General features: G+C 42.5%; 1 protein-coding gene across 2 annotated transcripts in view; it reads right to left on the reverse strand.

The window, feature by feature from the left end:
- CLSTN2 (calsyntenin 2) overlaps nucleotides 1-21,297 on the reverse strand; it is a 695,827-nt gene that overhangs the window by 69,868 nt on the left and 604,662 nt on the right. For both annotated transcript variants that reach the window (XM_039489461.1, XM_039489460.1), the window contains 2 exons: nucleotides 18,864-19,112; nucleotides 18,173-18,294 (listed from right to left, as the gene is read on the reverse strand). In XM_039489461.1, the coding sequence (XP_039345395.1) occupies nucleotides 18,173-18,294; nucleotides 18,864-19,112 (371 nt within the window). The remainder of the gene's footprint in view (nucleotides 1-18,172; nucleotides 18,295-18,863; nucleotides 19,113-21,297) is intronic.

Genomic DNA, 21,297 nt, shown 5'->3' on the forward strand with positions numbered 1-21,297 from the left:
CCCATTTAGGGGCTTTGGGAACAAAATCTTTAAATAAAAGACTCGATATAGCAAGGCAGACGTTATGGGTTATAAGCTCCTCTTTTGCATAAACTGGTGCAGAGGGAGCAGATATCTGCCAAAAAACTCTGATCTCAATGCTGGCTATCAAATACAGGATTAAGTTTAAGACCAGAATGCCTTGATCTCCGGTGCTCTCAGGGCTTAATCCTTAAACTGCTGAGAACACTGGCCCCAATCCTACAAAGCACTTAAGCAAATGCTTCTCTCCTGGAGCACAGCAGTAGTGCTACTGAAGGGAAGTAAGCTGCACCACGGGGGAAGTAAGTTGATGTAACCCTAGTGAGAGGTTCAGCCTATTCTGCCCCTGATGGTGGTACATGGGTGAAAGATGGCAAATCCATGGCTTGTTTGTGAGGGGGAAGACCTGGGACATATCTCCTGCTCTCTCCACACCTCCCAGAGCTATGATCCAGGCAGCATTAACATGACTGTGCAGTAGGGCAAGGTTTTGCACTCCCCCACCCCCATCACTTCAGGGTGCAGCTGTGTCAGTCCGAGGCACAGACTTGCCTTCTATTTGTTAAAACCCTATTGGAAGTACAACATACTCATTTTCATCCCTTTAATAAGTATCTAGTCTTTATGTCTCAGTTCTCACCTGGTAACCTGAAAATATTTGGATTCCCATTTTAGTAACAGGTACATAAAAAAAAGAGCTCCAGTAATATCCTGCGGGGATCATGACCTCTCTCACTGTAAATTATATTTGCTGCTTCTTTGAAGACTTTACGTCATTTGGCGGGGCCTTTTGCAAAGGCTTGCTATCTCTTAAGGTGACATTGACTTTGCCTGAGAGGGTTCCTTTGAATACCTCACAGAAGGAATGTGAAGTTCAGGCAGGCAATGTACACACACCCTTTTACAATTTTCACATGATTGGGAAGATGATTTACTTGAAGGATTTTTGCTCTGCTGAAGGGACAGGGTGCATATCAGAGATAAAGGCTTCCCTGATCCTTCAAAACTTTCTCTCAATATAACATGAAAGTCCTCTGAGAAACCTAATAGTTATTCATGTGGGAGGCCTTATTCTAATTCTAAATGATACTTTTGTCTAGATGAGATGAAGATACGCAGAGAGAGACATATACACCTACCCTCCCAAATTAGTGTTATACATTCCTCTGAAGATTGGACCCTAGAGCTCCATATTTGCAAAGAGACAGTGAATGCTAGTTTGTTTTGACCAGATTTTGATCTTTAGTGATGGAAGGTGGCAAAGATTCATATTTTGCCACCTTCTTAGTTTCTGTAAAATGAAAAAAGATCATATTTTCATCCTTCTGAGTTTATAATAAAAGATAAATGTGTAAGTTACACAACCCAACTATTATGCATTGTCTCTTGACTTAAATGAGAACTGCGGGCCATTTAATTACACAGCTGGCATTATGTAGAGACAGATTATATGTTAGGTACCATACAGAGACAAGTTAATTAAGTACCTGTTATACCTGAGATATAGTCAGAGAATAGTGTTATTTAGTCTGTAGATGGCATTCTTTCAGTGCTATCTACAACCATGTTAGCTTTGCTTTTGTGAAAAACTGAGTAAGCAGTAAGGGTCACATTCTGTCCTCCTCAGAAATACTCTGGATTTATATCAGTGTCATTGAAGGTAGAATTTGTCTCGAGTGTCTCTATTAGTTTAGTGATAGGTAAACTCTAGAACAGGGGTCGGCAACCTCTGGCACGTGGCTCGCCAGGGTAAGTTGGCCATAAGTTATCTTTAAGAAATCTCTTTGAGTACCACATTCTTATAGTCCTTCTAACAAACAAAGGGCTCATTAATGATGCAATTTATTTGGGAAAGTTAAAAGTATCTAATTGAAAAGACTGGAAATGGACACATTTGAAGATATTGTAATTAAACCATGTTATTAACTGTTGTTGTCTATAATTGTTGCACTCAGTGTCAAGGACAGTTCAACAGATCAGGTCAGCCTTGAGCAGTGTTGCTGTTACATTAGGGGTAATCAATCAATCACAACCAGACCCCTACAGTTATATTTTCATGCTGCAGTTCTCTTGGCTGAAATGAGTCTGTGCAATGAGGAAAACACTAGAAATGCATGAAGAATTTTCTTTGGCTGATTGCTTGTTGCCTGTTCACAGACCAAAAGCACACGGGAATGGCAACGTGCTCCTTGGTCGGAAAAACCACTCCTAACTTCTTCCCAGATACATCTTTGTCTCAACAGGGTCCCATTAGAAGCTGATGCCCATCTCTAATGGCAGAGTTTTCAGTTGCTCACCCTGTGAGGGTATGCAGTGATACTAAACCTATTGCTACAGAAAGGCAGGAGATGCTTGCTCCTCAACACCCTCTTAGCCAGCAGACCAACCCACAATAGCTCAGGGCAATGTTTCTCTCCATATAATAACAGTGCTGCCCTGATACCTCTAGCTGATAAACTGCCATTGGCAGCCTCCAGCTCTGCCCACTGGCACCATCCCCACTCCTTCCAGCCCCACCCCCAGTTTCACTTCTCTTTTCCATCCCCACTTTTTGATGGTCAACTTCTCCCCTCCAGTTTGTCCTACCTGCAATCCCAAGCCTTACCCCACCTTTCTTCTGTGCCCTCAGCCCTGTCCTTCAAGCCCCCCACCAGCACCACAATCTCCAGCAGCTCCTCTCCCTCCCTAGCTGCCACATACAAAGAACATAAAAGGCCCCCCATATCTATTTTATGTTCAGTCCCTTTCCCTGAGAGCCCCCTGCTCTTTCCCTACCTCTTCCTCACCCATTCAGGCCCACTCCCTCAACACATTCAGTCAGACCCTTGAGTGAGCTATTTGTTATGATAGGAATTCAGGCAGCACCAGAGATGAGGACCCCAACACAACAGCATCTCCTTTCATGAAGGACGAGATCTTAGTGAAAGAGCCCTGCTGGTTCAGCAGCTTTGATAATATTTTAGTTTTTGCTATAATGTTTCATTCTTTATGTACAGCTAGCTGAGCCTGATAATACATCTATCAACACCTATCAAGTGCACATAGGGATAAGAAGTAGTAGTTATGAAACTGTGCATGTGTATCACACAACTGAGCATTCATCCCACTAGGTAATAAAAAGTAATGATGACCATATGTTTATAGGTCAAAATTAACCCTGACCAATAACTTCCCCATACACTATTAAGCATGTACTCATCTTACATATCAAAGGGGCCAAATGACATGCCGATTGAGCCTTTCCCTAGTCATCAAGAACAGGCATCCCATAAAGCATGATGTGCACTAATCCAAAGGATAATTTTGGGCCCTTGGGTTCCAATTCTAATCTTAGACAGAGGACTTGCAAGTATAACCCATATACTCTACTTCATAAAATCAGGTACCACATATGCATGAGATAACGTTTTTAGTTAGATGACCTTCTTCCTCTATGCAACTGAGGTTAGAATCAGATTTAAGTATTTACAACTTCACGTAAAGGTAGACCCCATGCTACAACTGAAGTATATTTAAAATACCTATGTTTAAAGAACCATCTTCTGTAATTGCCATAGTGTTATCAGTGCTCTTCAGGTTTATTATTATTATTATTGTCTACAGCAGAAGAACCAAGCCTTAGATAAACATTCCAAGGAGTAGTTCTGATCAACGGCCTCAAAATCTTTGTACTTATTTCTTAAATCAAGATAGGGCCTCATGCCCTTTACTCAGCTCTAGCTTTTATTTTATAAACAGAAGTCATGTAATATTGCTGTGGTCTTTGATAATGATGTAGAAAAGATTTTTAAAAATAAATAGAATGTGTTAACTTAAGTACACAAAGCTAAAGTTATCAAATATTTTAGAATTACACAAATTATTTTCATATATAAATACATATACTCCTATGTGTACACAAACACACCCATGTGTATGCACAACCTCAGCATGCACACAAATGTAGCTGAGCTATTACAAATAAATGCACATTGATGAAAAAACAAAACTTCTTCAATGAAAAATAGAACTTAGCTCTCTTCTTCTTGAAGTTTTCATAGTCCTGCCATTTAAGAAACATGGTAAAAATTGCAATGATTTAAACTACCAGTACGTATTTAGACAGGTGGAGTCTATACCAGGGGTAGGCAACCTATGAGTTGATTTTCAATGGCACTCACACCGCTCGGGTCCTGGCCACCGGTCCAGGGGGCACTGCTTTTTAATGTAATTTTAAATGAAAATTCTTAAACATTTTAAAAGCCTTACTTTACATACAACAATAGTTTATATTATAGACTTGTAGAAAGAGACCTTCTAAAAATGTTAAAATGTATTACTGGCACGCAAAAGAGTGAATAAATGAAGACTCGGCACACCGCTTCTGAAAGGTTGCCGATCCTTGGTCTATACAATAATGTACTTTAAAGAGACACATTGTATAGTTTTCTGCCACCAAACTACAATTATATAACTGGCTTTTGGTTTATGGATCTCATATAGATATTTATTTTTCCAAGTAATTACTCTTGAAACATGACAGGGTATATTGTGAACTATGACATATATTAATATATTTTATACTTTTTTCCTCTTACATAAAAAGCAGATACATTCCGGCTTTATAGAAAAGATTCTGAAGTCCCTGAATGGGTTAGCATATCAAGTGTTTTCTCAGACACTTTTCACAATGATGACTAAAAGTGTCTGTAGGGTGTGAAGACAGGATGCACACAGTGTGAGAAATCACATTTACGCTACATTTCTCATACCAAAATCACAGTTGAGGACATAGCTAATTTATTATCTGAGAAAAGACAATTCTCTAGGGCAGACAACTATCAAAGTGAATCTACAATAGCATCAAATAGAGTTGGACTCTTCTATTCCCTCAAGTGCACAGTAGACATAAACCCATTCATTGACACATAGGAATTGTTCACTTTCATGTAACATTTCCATCTTCATTTAAGTTACATTAAGAGAATGCCAAAATTGGCAAAGTGAATTAACAATTTACTTTGAATTTAGTCTACACTGCACATACTAACATTTTAAAAAAATATCACTTGTGCTATCTTGCTGATAAAAAATTAGTGAATTAGGAATTTCAAATAACTGGCTAGGGGTTAAGATAGCACTAATATGTTAAGAGGGCAGATTTGAAATACTAGGCTACTTTAAAGATAATCTTCATTTTCAGCATGTATGAATCAATTTCAGACATTAAAAGACACATTGGGTAATGCAGTGATAAAGCTTATATTAAGTTTTCTAATTTGATAATTAAGATGATCAGATATACTGCAATGGCAAATGATGGGCAATAAAGCAAAAATTCTTCATACTATAACTGATCTGTCACATTTTATACAAAATAGGTTTGTGGAAAACATTCTACAAGGTTCAATATGAATATACATTTCCAAAATTTAATACTTATGCATCCTATGTTCATTGTTCATAGCAACTACATTTGTATTCCCCCTCGTTGGTCCAACAAGGGTGCCCACTGCTTCTGGCTCCTTAGCCATCACCTCTCTTGGGAAAGACACATTTCTCTCTCTCTCTCTTGACCAAGTTTCAAGTTTGCACAGTTCCCCACTTACACTGTGATAGTCCCAGTAAGCCAGTCTGCCTAAACAGGTCAGCATCTGCACTTTGCTTACTCTTCAAATGATATGAACAACATAATTGTCAGCAATTATAAGTTACCATACAGTTCTTTCTAAGCAAGAATATTTATTCTTAAGATAAAAGCATTCCACAGAAAACATATAACAATAAAAGAACCTACACACATGCTAATAAGCTTGCCAGAGATCATCCCCCAACTCCAGCAGAGGCTCTGGAAGGAGTCAGTCCTTCAAACCCCATCAAAAAGTTTTCCTGTAGTAATAAGTTCGTAACAGCCTCAGCTCAGAGGAAGCTCGCTGTCTATGCAGATCAGCCTGTTTCTTTATACAGCTTGGGCTTTTGATCTCCCAAATTTGGGAACAGGTAATCAGCAGGCAACAGTTCTTTTCTCAGAGTATCAAAAGGTAGAGTTTTTGAATAACGGGGGGGAGGAGAAAGGATTTGCATTCCACCTCTCCCCAGATATTTTGCAGGAATCCACTTCATAGACATTGTCCCAAAAGATAGTTCTTGTCTGCCACATTGTTCAATATAGTCCTCTGATCAACCAGGCCCACAATAATACATAATCTTTAACACAATGGACTCCAAAGATACTTAGACTTAATTCAAGAAGGATATTGCAGGAAATTGCCACATTAGTCAAATAAATCACATTGACCACTATTTCATTTTAAATTAATTTTGTAAGATGCCCTAAACCATAATTTTAATAATTTTGCTGTTGACCAATGTACCTTGACACTGAAAGTTGATGGGTAGGATTTACCAAGGTACAAAGTCAAGAACTACATTTTTCAATCAAGTGGGATCAATAGGGATCAGACATTCAAAACTTTGATATGAAAAAGTGGCTGTGATCGGCCCATTGTGACTTGGAAACCATGTGTTTTCATGAGAATTCAAATGCTTCTAGTATGTGTTAGCAACTGGGGTGTAGGAAGTGTGGCCAACTGCTTAGAGCAGGAAACAGGTCTAGTGGTCAAAGCGGGCATCCATATTGGGGAATGGAAGCAGGGGTCAGAGCCGGAGTCAACAGCCAAGTATCTGAGCCAGGGGTTGAGCCAGAGTCAGGACCAGAGTCAAGACTAGCAATCAAAGCTGGAGGATCGCAGCTGGGCTCAGATACCTAATGAAACAGCCAAAGGGTTGAGCCAGAATCAAAAGTTAGGCCTGGAGGTCAGAGTCAGGATTGGGAACTAATGGTCAGAGCAAGGGGAAAGGGCAGGAACCAGAGAGAGGCAAGGATCAGGCATGGAGCAAGAGCAAGGTGGGAGCTAGAATGGAGGAGCAGGTCAGGAGCACAGCAGGAATCAGGAATAGGGTTGGATCAGGACTGGAGGAGGCAAGCCAGTGCAGGGTCCAATGTGGCAGTAGGGCAGAGGTCTGCACAGTTGCTCAGATGGCTGACACAGGTCACTTCCTGGCTGAAATAATGAGTGTGAGCCAATTACATGGTCACAGGCCTTAGGTGCTACAGTAGAACTGCCTGTGGGACCTGACCTACCAGGTATAGTGAGATGCTGCTTCGCCCATCTCCCTTGGTGGTGACAAAGGAGTGTCAGAGATCCAGGGATCCCACAGGCCTGGGCTCCATAGAGTTTCATATTATAAAACCAGTGACCTAGGTTTCATGAAACCATTAACAGTTACAATAACATATTTCAAAATATTATCCATTAATATAGTATACAGAGGCAACATGTTTTAGTGGTTTGAACCCAGAAACGGAAAGTTAGAAGACCCAAGTTCTATGCTCTGCTCTAACACACAGGATAACCTTTGGTAAGTTGTTTAACTTATCTACGCTTCAGTTTCTCAATCTGTGAAATGGGGATGGTGGTCATGTATAATAATATGACAGAGGGAAAATTCCAAGCAGACTAGCAAGCTTTCTGCGTTATATATCCCTTGAACAAACCATTCAATTGAGCTGTTCCACTGAGTTCATTGGAATTTGGACCAGACCCTTAATATGGTCTGTCACTTGCCTCTTCATTTACAAAAGTTTCATTATTATTAGTACTATGCGCTCTTCCCTCATAGCACCCAGCACTGTCACACTTGTCCTCTTGCTGTGAAAGAGTATGTCTACACTCTGCAATGAAAAACCTGTGGCTGGCCAGTGCCAGCTGAGGTTGGAGGGTTCCAAAGCTTGAGGTACAGCCCAAGACAGAACATCTGCACCACAATTAAACTGACCCATAGCCCAAGCCCTGCGAGCCCGAGTCAGCCGGCACAGGTCAGCCAGGCGTGTTTAACTGCAGTGTAGACATTGTACCCAAAGTGGCCTCCTGATGCCGTTAATTCTGCTTTAGAAATTGGCCAGCAGGAATTATACTAAAGGTTATAAATCATCTTCTTACCGACCACCAGTCTCTCTCTGCCATGAGCCGAGACTTTACTAACTTGAGAGGAATGCAAGACCTCTTGAATGCAAGCATCTACATGACAACATAACTTTCCATGTCCTGAGGCTGAATGGATTTCAATAATTGGACAAACGTCATGACATTCATAACTATGGCTCTTATCTAGCACTACCTCAGCACAGTGCGGAAGCCTTGACATGAGACAGTCAATGGTGGCAAATAAATGCAAAACTTATAAATTATTGCAGTGAAGTAGTGTGTGTGTGTGTATATATATATATATTCACTGTTGTACATTAGTGTCAAATACAAGCGTTTGCAAACTTGTTTCCAGGTGAATTGAGAGTCATTTTTGTAAGACTTAAGAATTGTAATATGCAGATAGCACAGTAAGTTCACATTCCCTTTCAAAAAATATGGATGGTTTAATTACAGCTTTAAATAATTAAAGTGCTTTATCATATTGACAGTCAAAGCACCTGAAAGCTCTGATTATTATGTACTATAACTGCAGCATGTCTATATGCTGTCACACTGTAACTTCAATATGTCCTACTAAATTAGGTCCATAGTTCACACATGATGAAATAATGTTATAATCCAGTTTTCTCGTCACTAAATTGCAAAAAGGCCATTAACATTTGATTAATTCATATAGGTAGGGCCCTGTGTATTTTGCAATTCTGCAGCTACAAAGATAACCAAGAAATACACCCCTGACACAGAATTTGCACAAGGAGCTACAAATTTACATTGCTAGGCCTTATTGTTGCCAAGATAATCTTCTAGACCTTGAATAAGTGCAAAACTGATATAGAATTTTCTTTGAGCCTGGAGACATTCAAAAACAATAGCTCTAAGACAGGTGTAAACTGCTCTCCTTCATCTAAATGCAAAACCATTCTCTGAAGTGTCTCTAGCCTCTGTTTACCAGAACCTGGGAATGGGTGACAGAAGGTGCATCACTTTATGATTACCTGTTCTGTTCCTTCCCTCTGGATCACCTGGCATTGGCCACTGTCAGAGGACAGGATACTGGGCTGGATGGACCATTGGTCTAACCCTGTATGGCCATTCTTAGGTTATGATGTAAAGGGTTAACACACACTTATTCATTACAGTTTCAGTGCCAATATTGATCATTGTTTCAATGTTACAGAAAAATCCAGCTCCAGTAAAATATCTAACCATTCTATCTAGATAAACTGGAAGATAGTTATCTGGTTAGAGATGCTGGTTAGTGACTATGGCAAAGAACCACACAGTTGCTTTCATCTAACATTGAACAAAGGAGCTTTATTTAGTAGAATTAGGATAACAATATTCTTCCTGAAACTTCTCTGTCTCTGATTCATGGAGAATTTTCTACCTAAAAACGTTCCCCATTCCGCTCCTTTCTAATATCCTGCCAGAGTTTTAAAGAAAAATACACGTTTTCATACCTTACGCCCAAACTACATTTAACGTCACTTTTTTTAAAATCACAAATGGGAGGGAAAAATACATCTATCATTTCCCTCTTGCAAAAAAATTAATATGCCTCTTGAATCTCCAAAAGCTAAACTGACTTTCTGTGAGCTAAAAGTCACAGATGTCCCCTACCCAGCTGCCCAAATCTCCAACTTTGCCTGATAACTTCCGCAATACAGTCGTGCACATTCTATAAAAACTTCAGTGGCATAACTGGAAATCAAAGGACGGCACAAAATAAACGCAATATAAAAATAAAAGAAGAAGAATGGACTGATTCTATTATTTACTTTCATATTTAATTAAACAAAAATCTTTAAAAAAAAACGATTCCTGAAGCTCCAGGAGAATTTCTAAATGAATATTTCAGAAAAAAACAAGGCAACTTGATGTGACAGCTTATTGCAGTATATACAGGTCCCAACATATAGGGTTGGCTTGTGCACCATGTATAGAACTCCCATTGACTTCCATAGCGTTACTAGGCGAGTGTGTACTATGTTCTTCCTCCATTGTTTCCTGATGCTGTACCTGATTTTAAACAGCATTTATTTTCCATGGGCGTTTTACCACTGACTTCAATGGGACCAAAGTTAAACAACACTGATTGCTTTTGAAAATCCTACCCTGTAATAAAATTGCAATACTGTTTATATTCCTGAGGGGGAGAGGGGAGGAGAGAGAACTGTCGGAAAAGGCAGCACACAAATATCCATAGAAATATCTCCTGATCACTGAAATTAAATGCAAAGAGGGGTATTTCTGAATGCAGCTCAATGCCTCTTCAAGGGTCATAGCAGGTTTACAAAGGCACAAAGCAATATTATAGAAATCAGTTGGCATAAAAAGAGTTTTCAGGCTCATGTAACACAATTGGTCTTGCACAGCACAAAATCCAATACATTTGTCAAGATTGGTGGTTAACTGGGATAGAACAATTACATTAAAAATGCCTTAAATTGGGATCTCAAAGAACATTTGCAGCACTTGCACATTTTTGTGCTGGCAAAGGCTGCTTTGAAGCAAGATGCTACATACAGTGGATCAAAAATAGCATTCAGAATGAGAAAGAAAAATGGTAAATAAACTGTGTTAGATAAGACATTAGAGCAGGCCCGCACAACTCGTAAAGCGGCGAGGGCCACATTCCTCCAAAGAAAACAGCCGAGGGCCGAAACCTCCCGGCCCGAGGAAACACCCCGCCCCAGGGCTGTCCAGCCCTGCAGAAATAAACCCTCCTTCCCCAGCGCCGCCCCACCAAAACAGCTGTGGGCCAAAAAGGAAGGTTGGGGGTGGGGAGGTGATACTTTATTTTAAATCAACCGGGGGCTCCCAGCTGAAGAGGTGGCTGGGAGCCCTCAGGGTCAAATTAAAGGGCTCAGGGCTCTGGCGGCTGGGGGAACCCGGCAGGGCCGGTTCTAGGTGTTTTGCTGCCCCAAGCAAAAAAAAACTTGTCTGCCCCCTGTCCCAGCCCTGGGCTCCCCCCTGCACCCCCCCTGCTGCCCCAATCCTGGGCTCTCCCCCCACTGACCCACACCCCCTGCTGCCCCAGCCCTGGGCTCCCCTCCACCAGTGCCTCCCCCCCACACACACCTCCTGCCTCCCCAGCCCTGGGTCACTGGTAACACTCCCAGGGCGGGTCATTCAGCAGGAATTTTGGATGTGCACAAAACACAGACAGGATTGGTTCCCATATGGTTACAGAGGTGCAGTAAAGTGGAACAATTTTCAGCTTGTGTGATTGGAAGATATCTGGATGCATATTATAAGACTGTCCTCCATAAATGAGGAAAAGTTGAGGTGCCTTTATTATTCTTTTGTTCCACTCTTTCTTTCTATGGGGAATTTGCCAATGTAATATCACTGTCTTCCTGAAACAAACAAAAAGGCAATGGCTGTTGAAAATAGCAATTCCAGTGCTAATAAGCATTTCTTGCTCAATTTTATCCTGCTTTTTCTAAAGCAAGTTAGAGTGGATCAGTATATTTGGTTTGGGAGAAATGAAGTAACAGCTGCCCAAACTGAGCTTGAGCATTCGGGGGGGGGGGGGCTGTGGGCTCCACGGGGGAGCATGGCAGCAATGTATCTGGAGCTGCATGGAGCCAGACACCCTGGCCTGTGTGGCAGGGTAAGGGGGCTGGGGGTTGGAGAAGGGGTAGGGGGTTCCGGGGGGCAGTCAGGGTACAGGCAGCAGTAGGATAGGCATGGGAGTCCCAGGGGTTTATCAGGGAACAGGTAGGGGGTGGGGACCTGGGGGAAAGTTGGGGGTCTCAGGAGGGGCAGTTGGGGACAAGGAGAAGGGAGGCTTAGATAGGGGGTGGGGTCCCAAGGGGCAGTTGGAGCAGGGGTCTTGGGAGGGAGCAATCGGGGGACAAGGAGCAGCAGCATTTAGATGGGGGTGAGGTTCTGGGCGGCAGTTAGGGGCAAGAGTCCCAGGAGAGGGGTATCAGGGGACAAGGACCAGCGGTGTTAGATTGGGGGTGGGGGTCCTGGGGGGAAGTTGGGGCAGAGGTCTGGGGAGGGGGCAAACAGCAGCCGCATGCCGGGATTCAAACGGCTCTGGGCTGCCCGCAGCCGCGGGGAGCCCTGAGCCCTTAAAATCCCAGCCGCGGCTGAGAATCTCTGCGGGCAGCCCAGAGCCTTTTGATTCCTGGCCGCAGCTGGGATTTAAAGGGCTCTAGGCTCGCCGCCGCTGCGGACAGCCCGGAGCCCTCTGACTCCCGGCCGCGGCTGAGATTCAAAGGGCTCTGGGCTCCCGCCGCTGCGGACAGCCTGGAGCCCTCTGACTCCCGGCCGCGGCTGAGATTCAAAGGGCTCTGGGCTCCCACCGCTGCAGGCAGCCCAGAGCCCTCTGACTCCTGGCCCGCGGCTGGGATTTAAAGGGCTCTGGGCTCCCCGCGGCTGCTGGCAACCCAGAGCCCTTTGACTCCCGGCCGCGGCTGAGATTCAAAGGGCTCTGGACTCCCCGTGGTTGTCGGCAGCCCAGAGCTCTTTGCTTCCTGGCCGCGGCCGGGATTCAAAGGGCTCTGAGCTGCCCGCAGAGCGCCGTGTGCGGGGGATTTAGAATCCCCTTGCGGGCCGCACAGTGAGGCTCTGCGGGCTGCATGCGGCCTGCGGCCCGCGTGTTGTGCAGGCCTGCATTAGAGGTTAGAATGTAATAGACTAGGGGTGCTTTGGATGCCGCAGAGGCTGTCTGAGGCCTGGGATATTTTCTTCTTAGTCACAGGATTAGCATGATTCATCTATCGTTTTTCTTCTGCTGGCTGTGTAGGATCCAAGTTAGGTGTTTTCTAATTTTCTGTCTGTAGGAGGCTTATTAAGGATGTATGCACAGTGCACTACAGGCCTGCATACCAATTGGTGAAGAAGTAATGTGCTTAAGAATTGAAACTCTTTTGAGCCTCAAATAAAGTGATTAAAGTCACTAACATTTTTTTAAACTGTCAAGGAAAGGTGCCAGATTTTTACACACACACACACACACACACACGGCAGTGCAAGTTTATGGCACACTGTCCCATCAATACATCCCAGCATTGTAGGGTTCAGAGGATAGTTCAGTCTCCATAACCATTCATTGTCCTCTCTGCTGAGTCTGTCAATAAAGATGCCTTTTATGATTTTCACATTATGGTCACTTGTCCTCTAGGAAGTAGTCTCAGTCTGTTTCCTAATTTCATATAGGCTGAACAGCCATCATATAGTAACAACTTTCAGCTACTACTGACAAAACTAATTCAAACTATTACCCTGGATATGAAAGGTTATATATCCGATTCCAATCCCTTTAGTTTTACCCTATGATAACACAGCATGCATAGCTGCATATCTTGGAAAAAGCAGCTAAAGCACTATCACACACATGCACAGTTGCTTACTCTCCAAAGTAAATAGAAATGCAGTGTGTTAAAGAACAAGGGTGTGTACAAGGGAGCCATAAGCTCCTATTCTACATCGGAAGTGAGTCAGTTACATGTAAATAGAGGCCTACCAAACACCATGTGCACTGTGTATAGGCAGACAGATAGAACACATTATATTCTGATTAATTTGAATAACCTACTCTCTTACTATGAACAATTACTGTTTTCTGTATGATAAAACTAAACTTGAGGCTGTTGTAGTACAATGTGTGCTTTAGACTCACTTTGGATTATTCAGAGCAGCTTATCTCGACTTTGAAAAGAAACTTTTCTGCATCTTTATCCATTTTTGCCAATTTAGAATGACTGCATCATGCTCCTAGATCCTGCAGTGCAGCCATTTTTGCAGGGACTCAATGAAGATTTTGCCAATGGGCTACAGGACCAGATTCAATATGAGCAAAATAGCAAGAGACAGAAAATAATTGGAGTGTGAATTAAAAATTATTTTGTCCTTGGCTGAAAGATCAAAATAAGATTACTGCTTTAGATGTTGATTTAGGGGGAAAATGTCTTGGCTTTGATTAAGTCTTGCATACTAGTATGAAAAATGCAATATCCATGGTGCACAGAGCGTGAAATATATTGTGCATTGGCCTATTTAATGCAATGTCCTCCACTATTACCAAAAGGCTTTAAAACTATGGCTCATTATACAAATTATTTGGACTCAATCCTGTATGGGTCAGAGGAAATCTCGCAGGAGCAGAAGTATAAAGTAGATTGAGATAGGAGGGAACTTTTCCCACCCCAGCCAAGGCTAAAAAATTATAGCCTATAACTCTAATATTAAGCACCTAAGCTCCCCCAAATAACTGCAACTGCATGATACACATTAGACACATATGGAATTTCTAAGCCATATGATATGATAGGATACTCCAATAAAACCTCTTATAGACCTTTTTTCAAACGAGAAAAGGATTCATTTTTAAACTCTTGGATCTCCAAAAAGCCATCTCTGATTAACTTGAATGTTTCACAGAAAGATTTCTCTCTTGGCAGGAGACCAAGCTTCAGAAATGTCAGGTGGAAAGGAGTTTTTCTGAGGAGGTTGATGAGAAGGAGGAAAGCTACTTGCAAACTCTACAGTAGAGCTGTAAACACAATCACCTACCACGCTTTAAGAAACAATCTTGCATTGGCAGGAAGAAAGACTAGAAGATTTAACTGGTTTTACATCTCTAGGGTAAAATTCTGGCCTCACTGAAGTCAATGAGAGTTTTCCCATTGATTTAAAGAAGGCCAGGATTTCACCCCAAATATTTATTATCCTATGAGACGTTGACCCTTTGAATGGCAATTGGTTAAAAGACCTACTGTAGAGAAAGTTTACTGAGAATGTAGGCAGTACCAGTGGCCGCTGGGAAACTTGAGGGATATCTACTATAACTTCATCAACAGCAGACCACTGGTTACAAATACTCTGGGGGATACTCCACTGGCTCAGCTAAGCCCAAAGGAAATTTCAAAAAAGTTCAAATTCTACAATAACCAGCCTCATCCAATTATTCCACAATGTGTGGGAGGAAGTAACAAATAAAGAATAACTCTACACTCATTCACCAATAATCTCACAAGTTGAAGAGGAAAAACATTAAGGAAACACTTTTCAGATTCCTTTTCAAGAGATCATTATTTATATAACCCAATTTTTATATTTGAGTGCCTAAAGTTAGGATTTTAAATATGGATTTAAACTCCTATATAGCCATTTTAGGCAACTAAGTGCCCATTTAGATGCCATTATATGGATTCTGTGATAAATCAGCTCATAATATATACCAAAGTTTGAAAAATGGGCTCTATAATTAACTCCGAGAAAATAAATAATTTAAAAAGCTCTGGAAAATGCCTGACAAGTGTCCTTTTAAACTGCTGTATAGGAAATTTACAAAAACAAAAAATAAACGGTTTGATTTTGCATATTGAAATGAAGTAAACACCTATGCACAATAAGCTAGGAGTTGCCAGAAGATTAGGGAAGCTGCTACCTACTGGGCATCTGTCGCTCAGTTGTTTAGGAAACCTTGCAGCTATGCTAACAGTGTGCGCATATGAGATACACACTGATTTTCCTGAAAGTTATCTGCACCTTATCTTCTGGTTCATTACTAATGGGCTCACTTGCAAACTATACTGACAGCTGCAATCAATTTCAGAGATGATTAAAGTGGGGATTAAAAAAAATCAGTGGTAGTCTATATTCATTTTTTTAATGTTTCTTATGAATAACAAGGGTCCCTTCAATTTAAAGTCCTACAGTCTTGTCTATTGGTGTTTTGGCACATATACAGCTAAGAGGTTAAATGTGCTCTGCAGGTACAGGCCCAAGGTTATGACACTTTCAGGTCAGTGGAGGAGTATAGGGTGAATGTTCAGCACCATGTGCAAAAATGTAGCTTTGTGACGCTTCCATTAACTTTAATGGAAGGCATAGGATAAATACATACCATACTGAAAAGAACCCCATCAACCTAGGAGTAGATTTAGCAGCCTAACCTGCCCACAGCTAACTTTGCAGCTGCTACTGTGTGGAGGTTGCCGAAGCTCCCTGTGTGTTATAACTGTGCCAGCTGCATCATATTCCAAAAGGAGGAAACACTACAAGAAGAGTAGCTATGCAATGTCTGACATGGCTACCTGTGCTGTGCCTTTACCCCAGGATGGAGTTTGGGACTCAGTTATGTCTTCCTGCTGTAGATATAAATGGAGTATAAGAAATTATATTCAAGATGAAAACGAGTGGCCTTCTGTGATCTTTGCTTCAGAACATCAAACATCTTGTGGGCTAAATAGGGAACACTTAGAGTCTGGTACCATGGATTCTATTGCTCCACAGCACAAGTGAAAGATAATCCATGTGCCTCTTGCGCCTGAGGTCACTGGACTCCTCTCAGCTCAAACGAGCATCAAATTGTTGTCAAGGTCATGTAGTACCTTATGCCCAATAAAGTATCCTCCCACCTTTTACTTTCAATTAACAGATGCTCTGTGCTGGGCCCACTGTATCAACCTCTGTTTTTTCTTCCTGAACTGCGTACAAGCCATGAAGTCTGCAGCTTTTCACATTACAGTGTGTTCCAGGTTGTGAGAATCTGGTTAATCCGAAACAGCCCAGGTTCCATCACGCTAGCACTTAAACTATTCATTTCAAAGACTGAGAGGTCACGTACTAGATCTTGGCCTAACTGAGCTTAGAGGGCCAGATTTTCAAAGGTATTCAGGTGCCTTAAAAAAAGCAGAAAGGCACCTAGTGGGATTTTCACCTCAGTAGATTAGGCACCTACATTCCATTGAAATTGTCTTTGAAACTCTGGGAAAGCTTTTCAATCTGGTTGGGTTCAGTAAGAATTTGCAGATGGTGCTGGAAGGCCAGAAGGAATAGCAACAGGGAGTGCGCTTACATGAGAAGTGACCTTTCCTAGATGCCAAAGCCTCCTGCAGTACGACTGGGACAATAGTAACTAAGGGTCACAGAAACCTAGTCGCCCTAACCATAACAAACGTTATGTATACTTTACACTTACCCTATTGTTTCAGCAGGGAAGATCACTAGAAAATATATTGTGGGTATCATCCTACACTAGCAGAGAAAAGAAAAATGAACTAGTTGATCTAATAAGTCTCTTCTATCATTGAATGGTTTTAAGTAATAGGGTCTCCGTCCCCTACATAAAAATTTTCAGTCCATCTTCAATGTTGGTCAATGCCTGATATTATATAGTATGGAGGGCATATTTTAAGTATAAAAATGGTTCTCTACTGACATTCAGGCTGATAGTATTTCACTGAGCAGTAAATATGGAAAGATAATATGCCAATTACTGGTTTGGATTCCCTTCTAATGGTATCTGCTCCAGCAGAGATCCTTCAACTGAGTGAAGCTCTTCAGCTCTCTCCAGAGACATAACTCACAGCATGGCTATGTTAATCTCAAACTGTCCCTAAGGGCTCATTCAATTGTCTCTAGATTAAATCCTCCGGCATCTTCAAGATACACATCAAAGAACTGTAGCTAAATAGCTGGGATGATGTTTAAACTTCAGTTAAAGATGTGAGGCAAGTCTGCTCATGTAAACTGTCATAGCTCCATTGACTCACAGCTTCAGGCCCTCATTCACCCCTGGACACTGGATAGCAGTTTTGACAATTTTAACAGTAAAGTAAGGGATTAAACAATTAGCATAATTAGTATGTGAACTTTACATTTTGTGCTCAAAAATGTTACAAAAACTCAGTTTAAGCAAATATTAGTCTGTAAAAATGTGTGTTTGCATCATCCTTATCTTGACTAGAATTAATAATTCTCTGGAAGGCAACTTTTGGCTACTTAATATTTTCTCCACAAAGCGTTCTTCATAATCAAGCAAAATTAAATATAACAGCAACTGAACATAGGCGTCTACAGACTAGGAAAGACAAGTCAACATGCACCATCAAGTACTTGTCTCCATGTCAGCAAAGTGCTTATTGGAAAGGTCTAAATCAGTTCTGTTGTGCAAATAAAAACAGGCTTCTGATAGTGAATGGAGGACTTCTTTAGGAACTATATGTAATGTGTTGCCCCTGTGTAGTTGTCAACAATGGGAATCAAACCCAGGACCTCTGGATCTAAAATTACAAGGCTCTACCACACCGAGATAAAAAACAGCTCAAAGCCTGCAGCAAACTCTTCAACATCTATGTGGTTCTTCCTTTAGAGGGGGATAGAGAACCATTCCCTTGTAAGTGCAGGTTACATACAGATAATAAAAGGAGCCCAAGTACCTGATCCAGCTTCCAGTGGAACTCTGCCGGGCGAAATGTATCAGCCTGGTCAAAATCTTTTCGCAGCAGAAACACCAGACGACAGTTGTGCACATAAAGTGCGTAATGGTGTCGATTCATTTCTAAAAATATATAACAAATAAAGAGGCTTAAACCACTGCAGTGTCATAATTGCTGTGTCTAGCTGAATTTGCCTCATAAAAATTCTGCCTGTATAAGCAATATACACTTCAAAACAAACCAACAGACATAACATTCTACTTTATTGCAGAATTGTACCTCCTCATGAGTTTAGTGAAAGCTGCAGGTGCTTAGCACCTTTGAGGATTAGGTCCTATCCATTTAGTTTATGGATTAATTAGGTCAGCAGTTTTCCAATTAATATTTAATCTGATTTCAATTAACACAAACACTAATTTCCCAAATCTAAATAATGAAAAATTAAAACGAATTTTCCCCATTTTGTCAAATGCTCTCCAAAAATCCTTAGATGAGTTTTGAGAAATGCAAAAGTATTGTGGAAACTGTCACTGAGCTCAGTTACCACCCAACTAAGGAATGTGTAAAACTTTCAGAGACACAATACTCAAGATTTATGGCTTCCTTTCAGAATATATTAACTGATAGGAAGAAAAACTCCACCCATGCCACCATGAGCTCTGCCAAAAAGATTTAAAATAAATAGACTCACCCGTCTTGTCAGAGTTGCAAAGAATGGTTTCTTTTTCAGCTCTCAGTCCTGGACTAGGTCCATGTTTCATCCACATAGTGATAGTGAATTGATCGGTTAAATTCTTTGGTACTATTCCATCAGGAATTTTGGCTCCTTGTTTTCCATCAAATTTAAAAATCATGTCATTGTTGTCTATCAGAAGCCCAGCTGTCCAGTTAGTTGCTGCACTAGGAGTGGGTAATAAGTCAATGGCACCTGAGGATGCTCCTGCAGATGACATATAATGATGAGGTAGTGATGAGAAAGCTATTCCATTAAATTAATTATAGGCCAGATTCGGATACCCTTGCTCCTGATCAGCAACATCTTACTCCATTGACTTCAGAGTCAGAATACCTTTGTATGGTACCAACACCCAGTGTACAGAAAGGTGCATTTTGTTTTTGATGGTGTGTTTTTTTTAATTGGTGCTATTAATGAAATCTCTCCCCTAGATATACTGGTCATGCTGAGTACGACTTTACAGGCACTGGAGGGAGATGAATGTCTTCGAAAGGTCTCATTGTTATTTTAAATAGCTTTAACATTATCTTATGTTTCACATCTGGCATTTCAGAAATGACAAGAAACAAGTATTCTGTGTCCCAGTGGAATGCTCAAAATCTTCCCTTTCTGCTGGTGTGTGTACATAGTTCATGGTGATATGTTGTGATATAAGATTTTATAGGCATGAGTTTGAGATGACTGCATGAATTTCCTTCCATGGACACATCATAGAAATTCACAATGACGGTAAAATGTTAGTAGTGCTATCTCTAGAAAATAGGTACAGATTCATATCACTGTAGGGTGACCAGACGTCCCATTTTTAAAAGACATCCCATGTTTAAGTACTCCCTGCAGATGTTCTGACTTTTTCTTAAAAACAGGCAAATTGCCCCATATTTTCTGTCTCCCCCGCATCAGTACTAGTGGGTCCTGCTGCTGGCCGGATCCCTGCTCACAAGCCACCGACGGTGAGTGGGGGGGTCCAGTGGCCAATGATGGGGGTAGGTGTGTAAGGCTGGTGTCGGGGTGAAGATGCAGTGCACAGGGCCAGCCACTCCTCCTGCTGGTCCATCAACACAGCCCCTGCTGCGTGCCAGCTCTTGGCCAGCAGGGCCCTGCCCCCCAATCCCCTTTCTGGCTGGCACTGGCTGCAAGCTGCGGTGGTTGGTGAATGTGGGCAGGCCCCAGGCGGCGGCCAGTTCCATGTTGCCTCTGCTGCTCACCCACTGGCCTTTTACATGCGTCCCCTCTCGCTGTCGTCTATCTACTTTGCCTCTTCCCCCTCCACCAACCCCACTGCTCCTCCATAGCCTCCCCCCAGCAGGGCACATCTCGCACCCAGCACTGTGTGGAGAGCTAGCCCCTGGTTGAAGCACTGAGCTAACCAACAGTCTGGCCACCAGGTTCCTTCCTTCCCCCACTACCTCTGGCTGGGCAGTGCCCTGGGAAAGCCCAGGACCCTCTGTCCGAGGGTGCTGATCAAGAGGAGCTGAGCCCTGCATGTGCCAAAGCTCCACACAGTGCTGGCATGAGGAAACCTCTCCATCCCTCAGCTAAGCTCTGGAGTGACAGCAGGGGGAAGGAGGGAAGAGAAGCGATTTCCAGCCTTTTCACTCCCTAAATCTGCAGGATCCACAGCAGCCCCTGGGCAGGGGCTTAGCACCTTCTTCACCCCACCCCCGCCCTGGGTCCTGCCCCTGCTGAGCCACCTCTCTGGCCAGGTTTGCTGAAGCTCCTGCAGTCAGGTTCCCCGGGCTCTAGTGCACAATGCAGCCTTAGGACTTAACCCCTTCCTGCCCGTGCTGTAGCTGGAGGTGGCTAGGTTATGTCAGTGGCCAGCAGCAGACTGGAGGGGTTAGCTGCCTTTTGACACGGTGTGGAGGAAGGTACAAGCTGATTCCAGCCACATGGGAGTGGTGGGGGGTGGGGCGGGGGAGGGCAAGGAAGAGATGAGCTCTGCAAAGACACAGGCCAGGTCATCCCTTTCCCCCCCACCCCATCCTCCTCCCCTGCAGCTGGAAGCAGCTACCATCCTTTCCCTTCTGCAGAGTGAGGAAAGGCTGGTGCTGGCCACATTCTGGTGTGAACCTGGTGGAAATCTGGAGGGGGGGCATGTGACCCTGTGTGTCTTCCCCCCACACCCCATGTCACCTCAGGAGGTGAGAGAGCATCAGGCAGGGAGGTGTGTGAGAGAGGTGTATGGGAGTATGTGTGTGTGTCACCCCTCCCCGTGTGTATGTGTGAGGGGTAGGGGTGTGTGTATTACCCCTCCTTGTGTGAACCCTAAAGCCCTAAAGATAAGTAGGTAAATAAAAAGAATCCAACTATGCAGTATTTGTTTCTAACAGGGGCTCAGTCAACTTGATGTTAATTTGAACATTTCTATGACTGCCTGGCGTTGGAC

The sequence above is a fragment of the Mauremys reevesii genome, linkage group 9 (assembly GCF_016161935.1).
Source record: "Mauremys reevesii isolate NIE-2019 linkage group 9, ASM1616193v1, whole genome shotgun sequence".
Lineage (NCBI taxonomy): Eukaryota > Metazoa > Chordata > Testudines > Geoemydidae > Mauremys > Mauremys reevesii.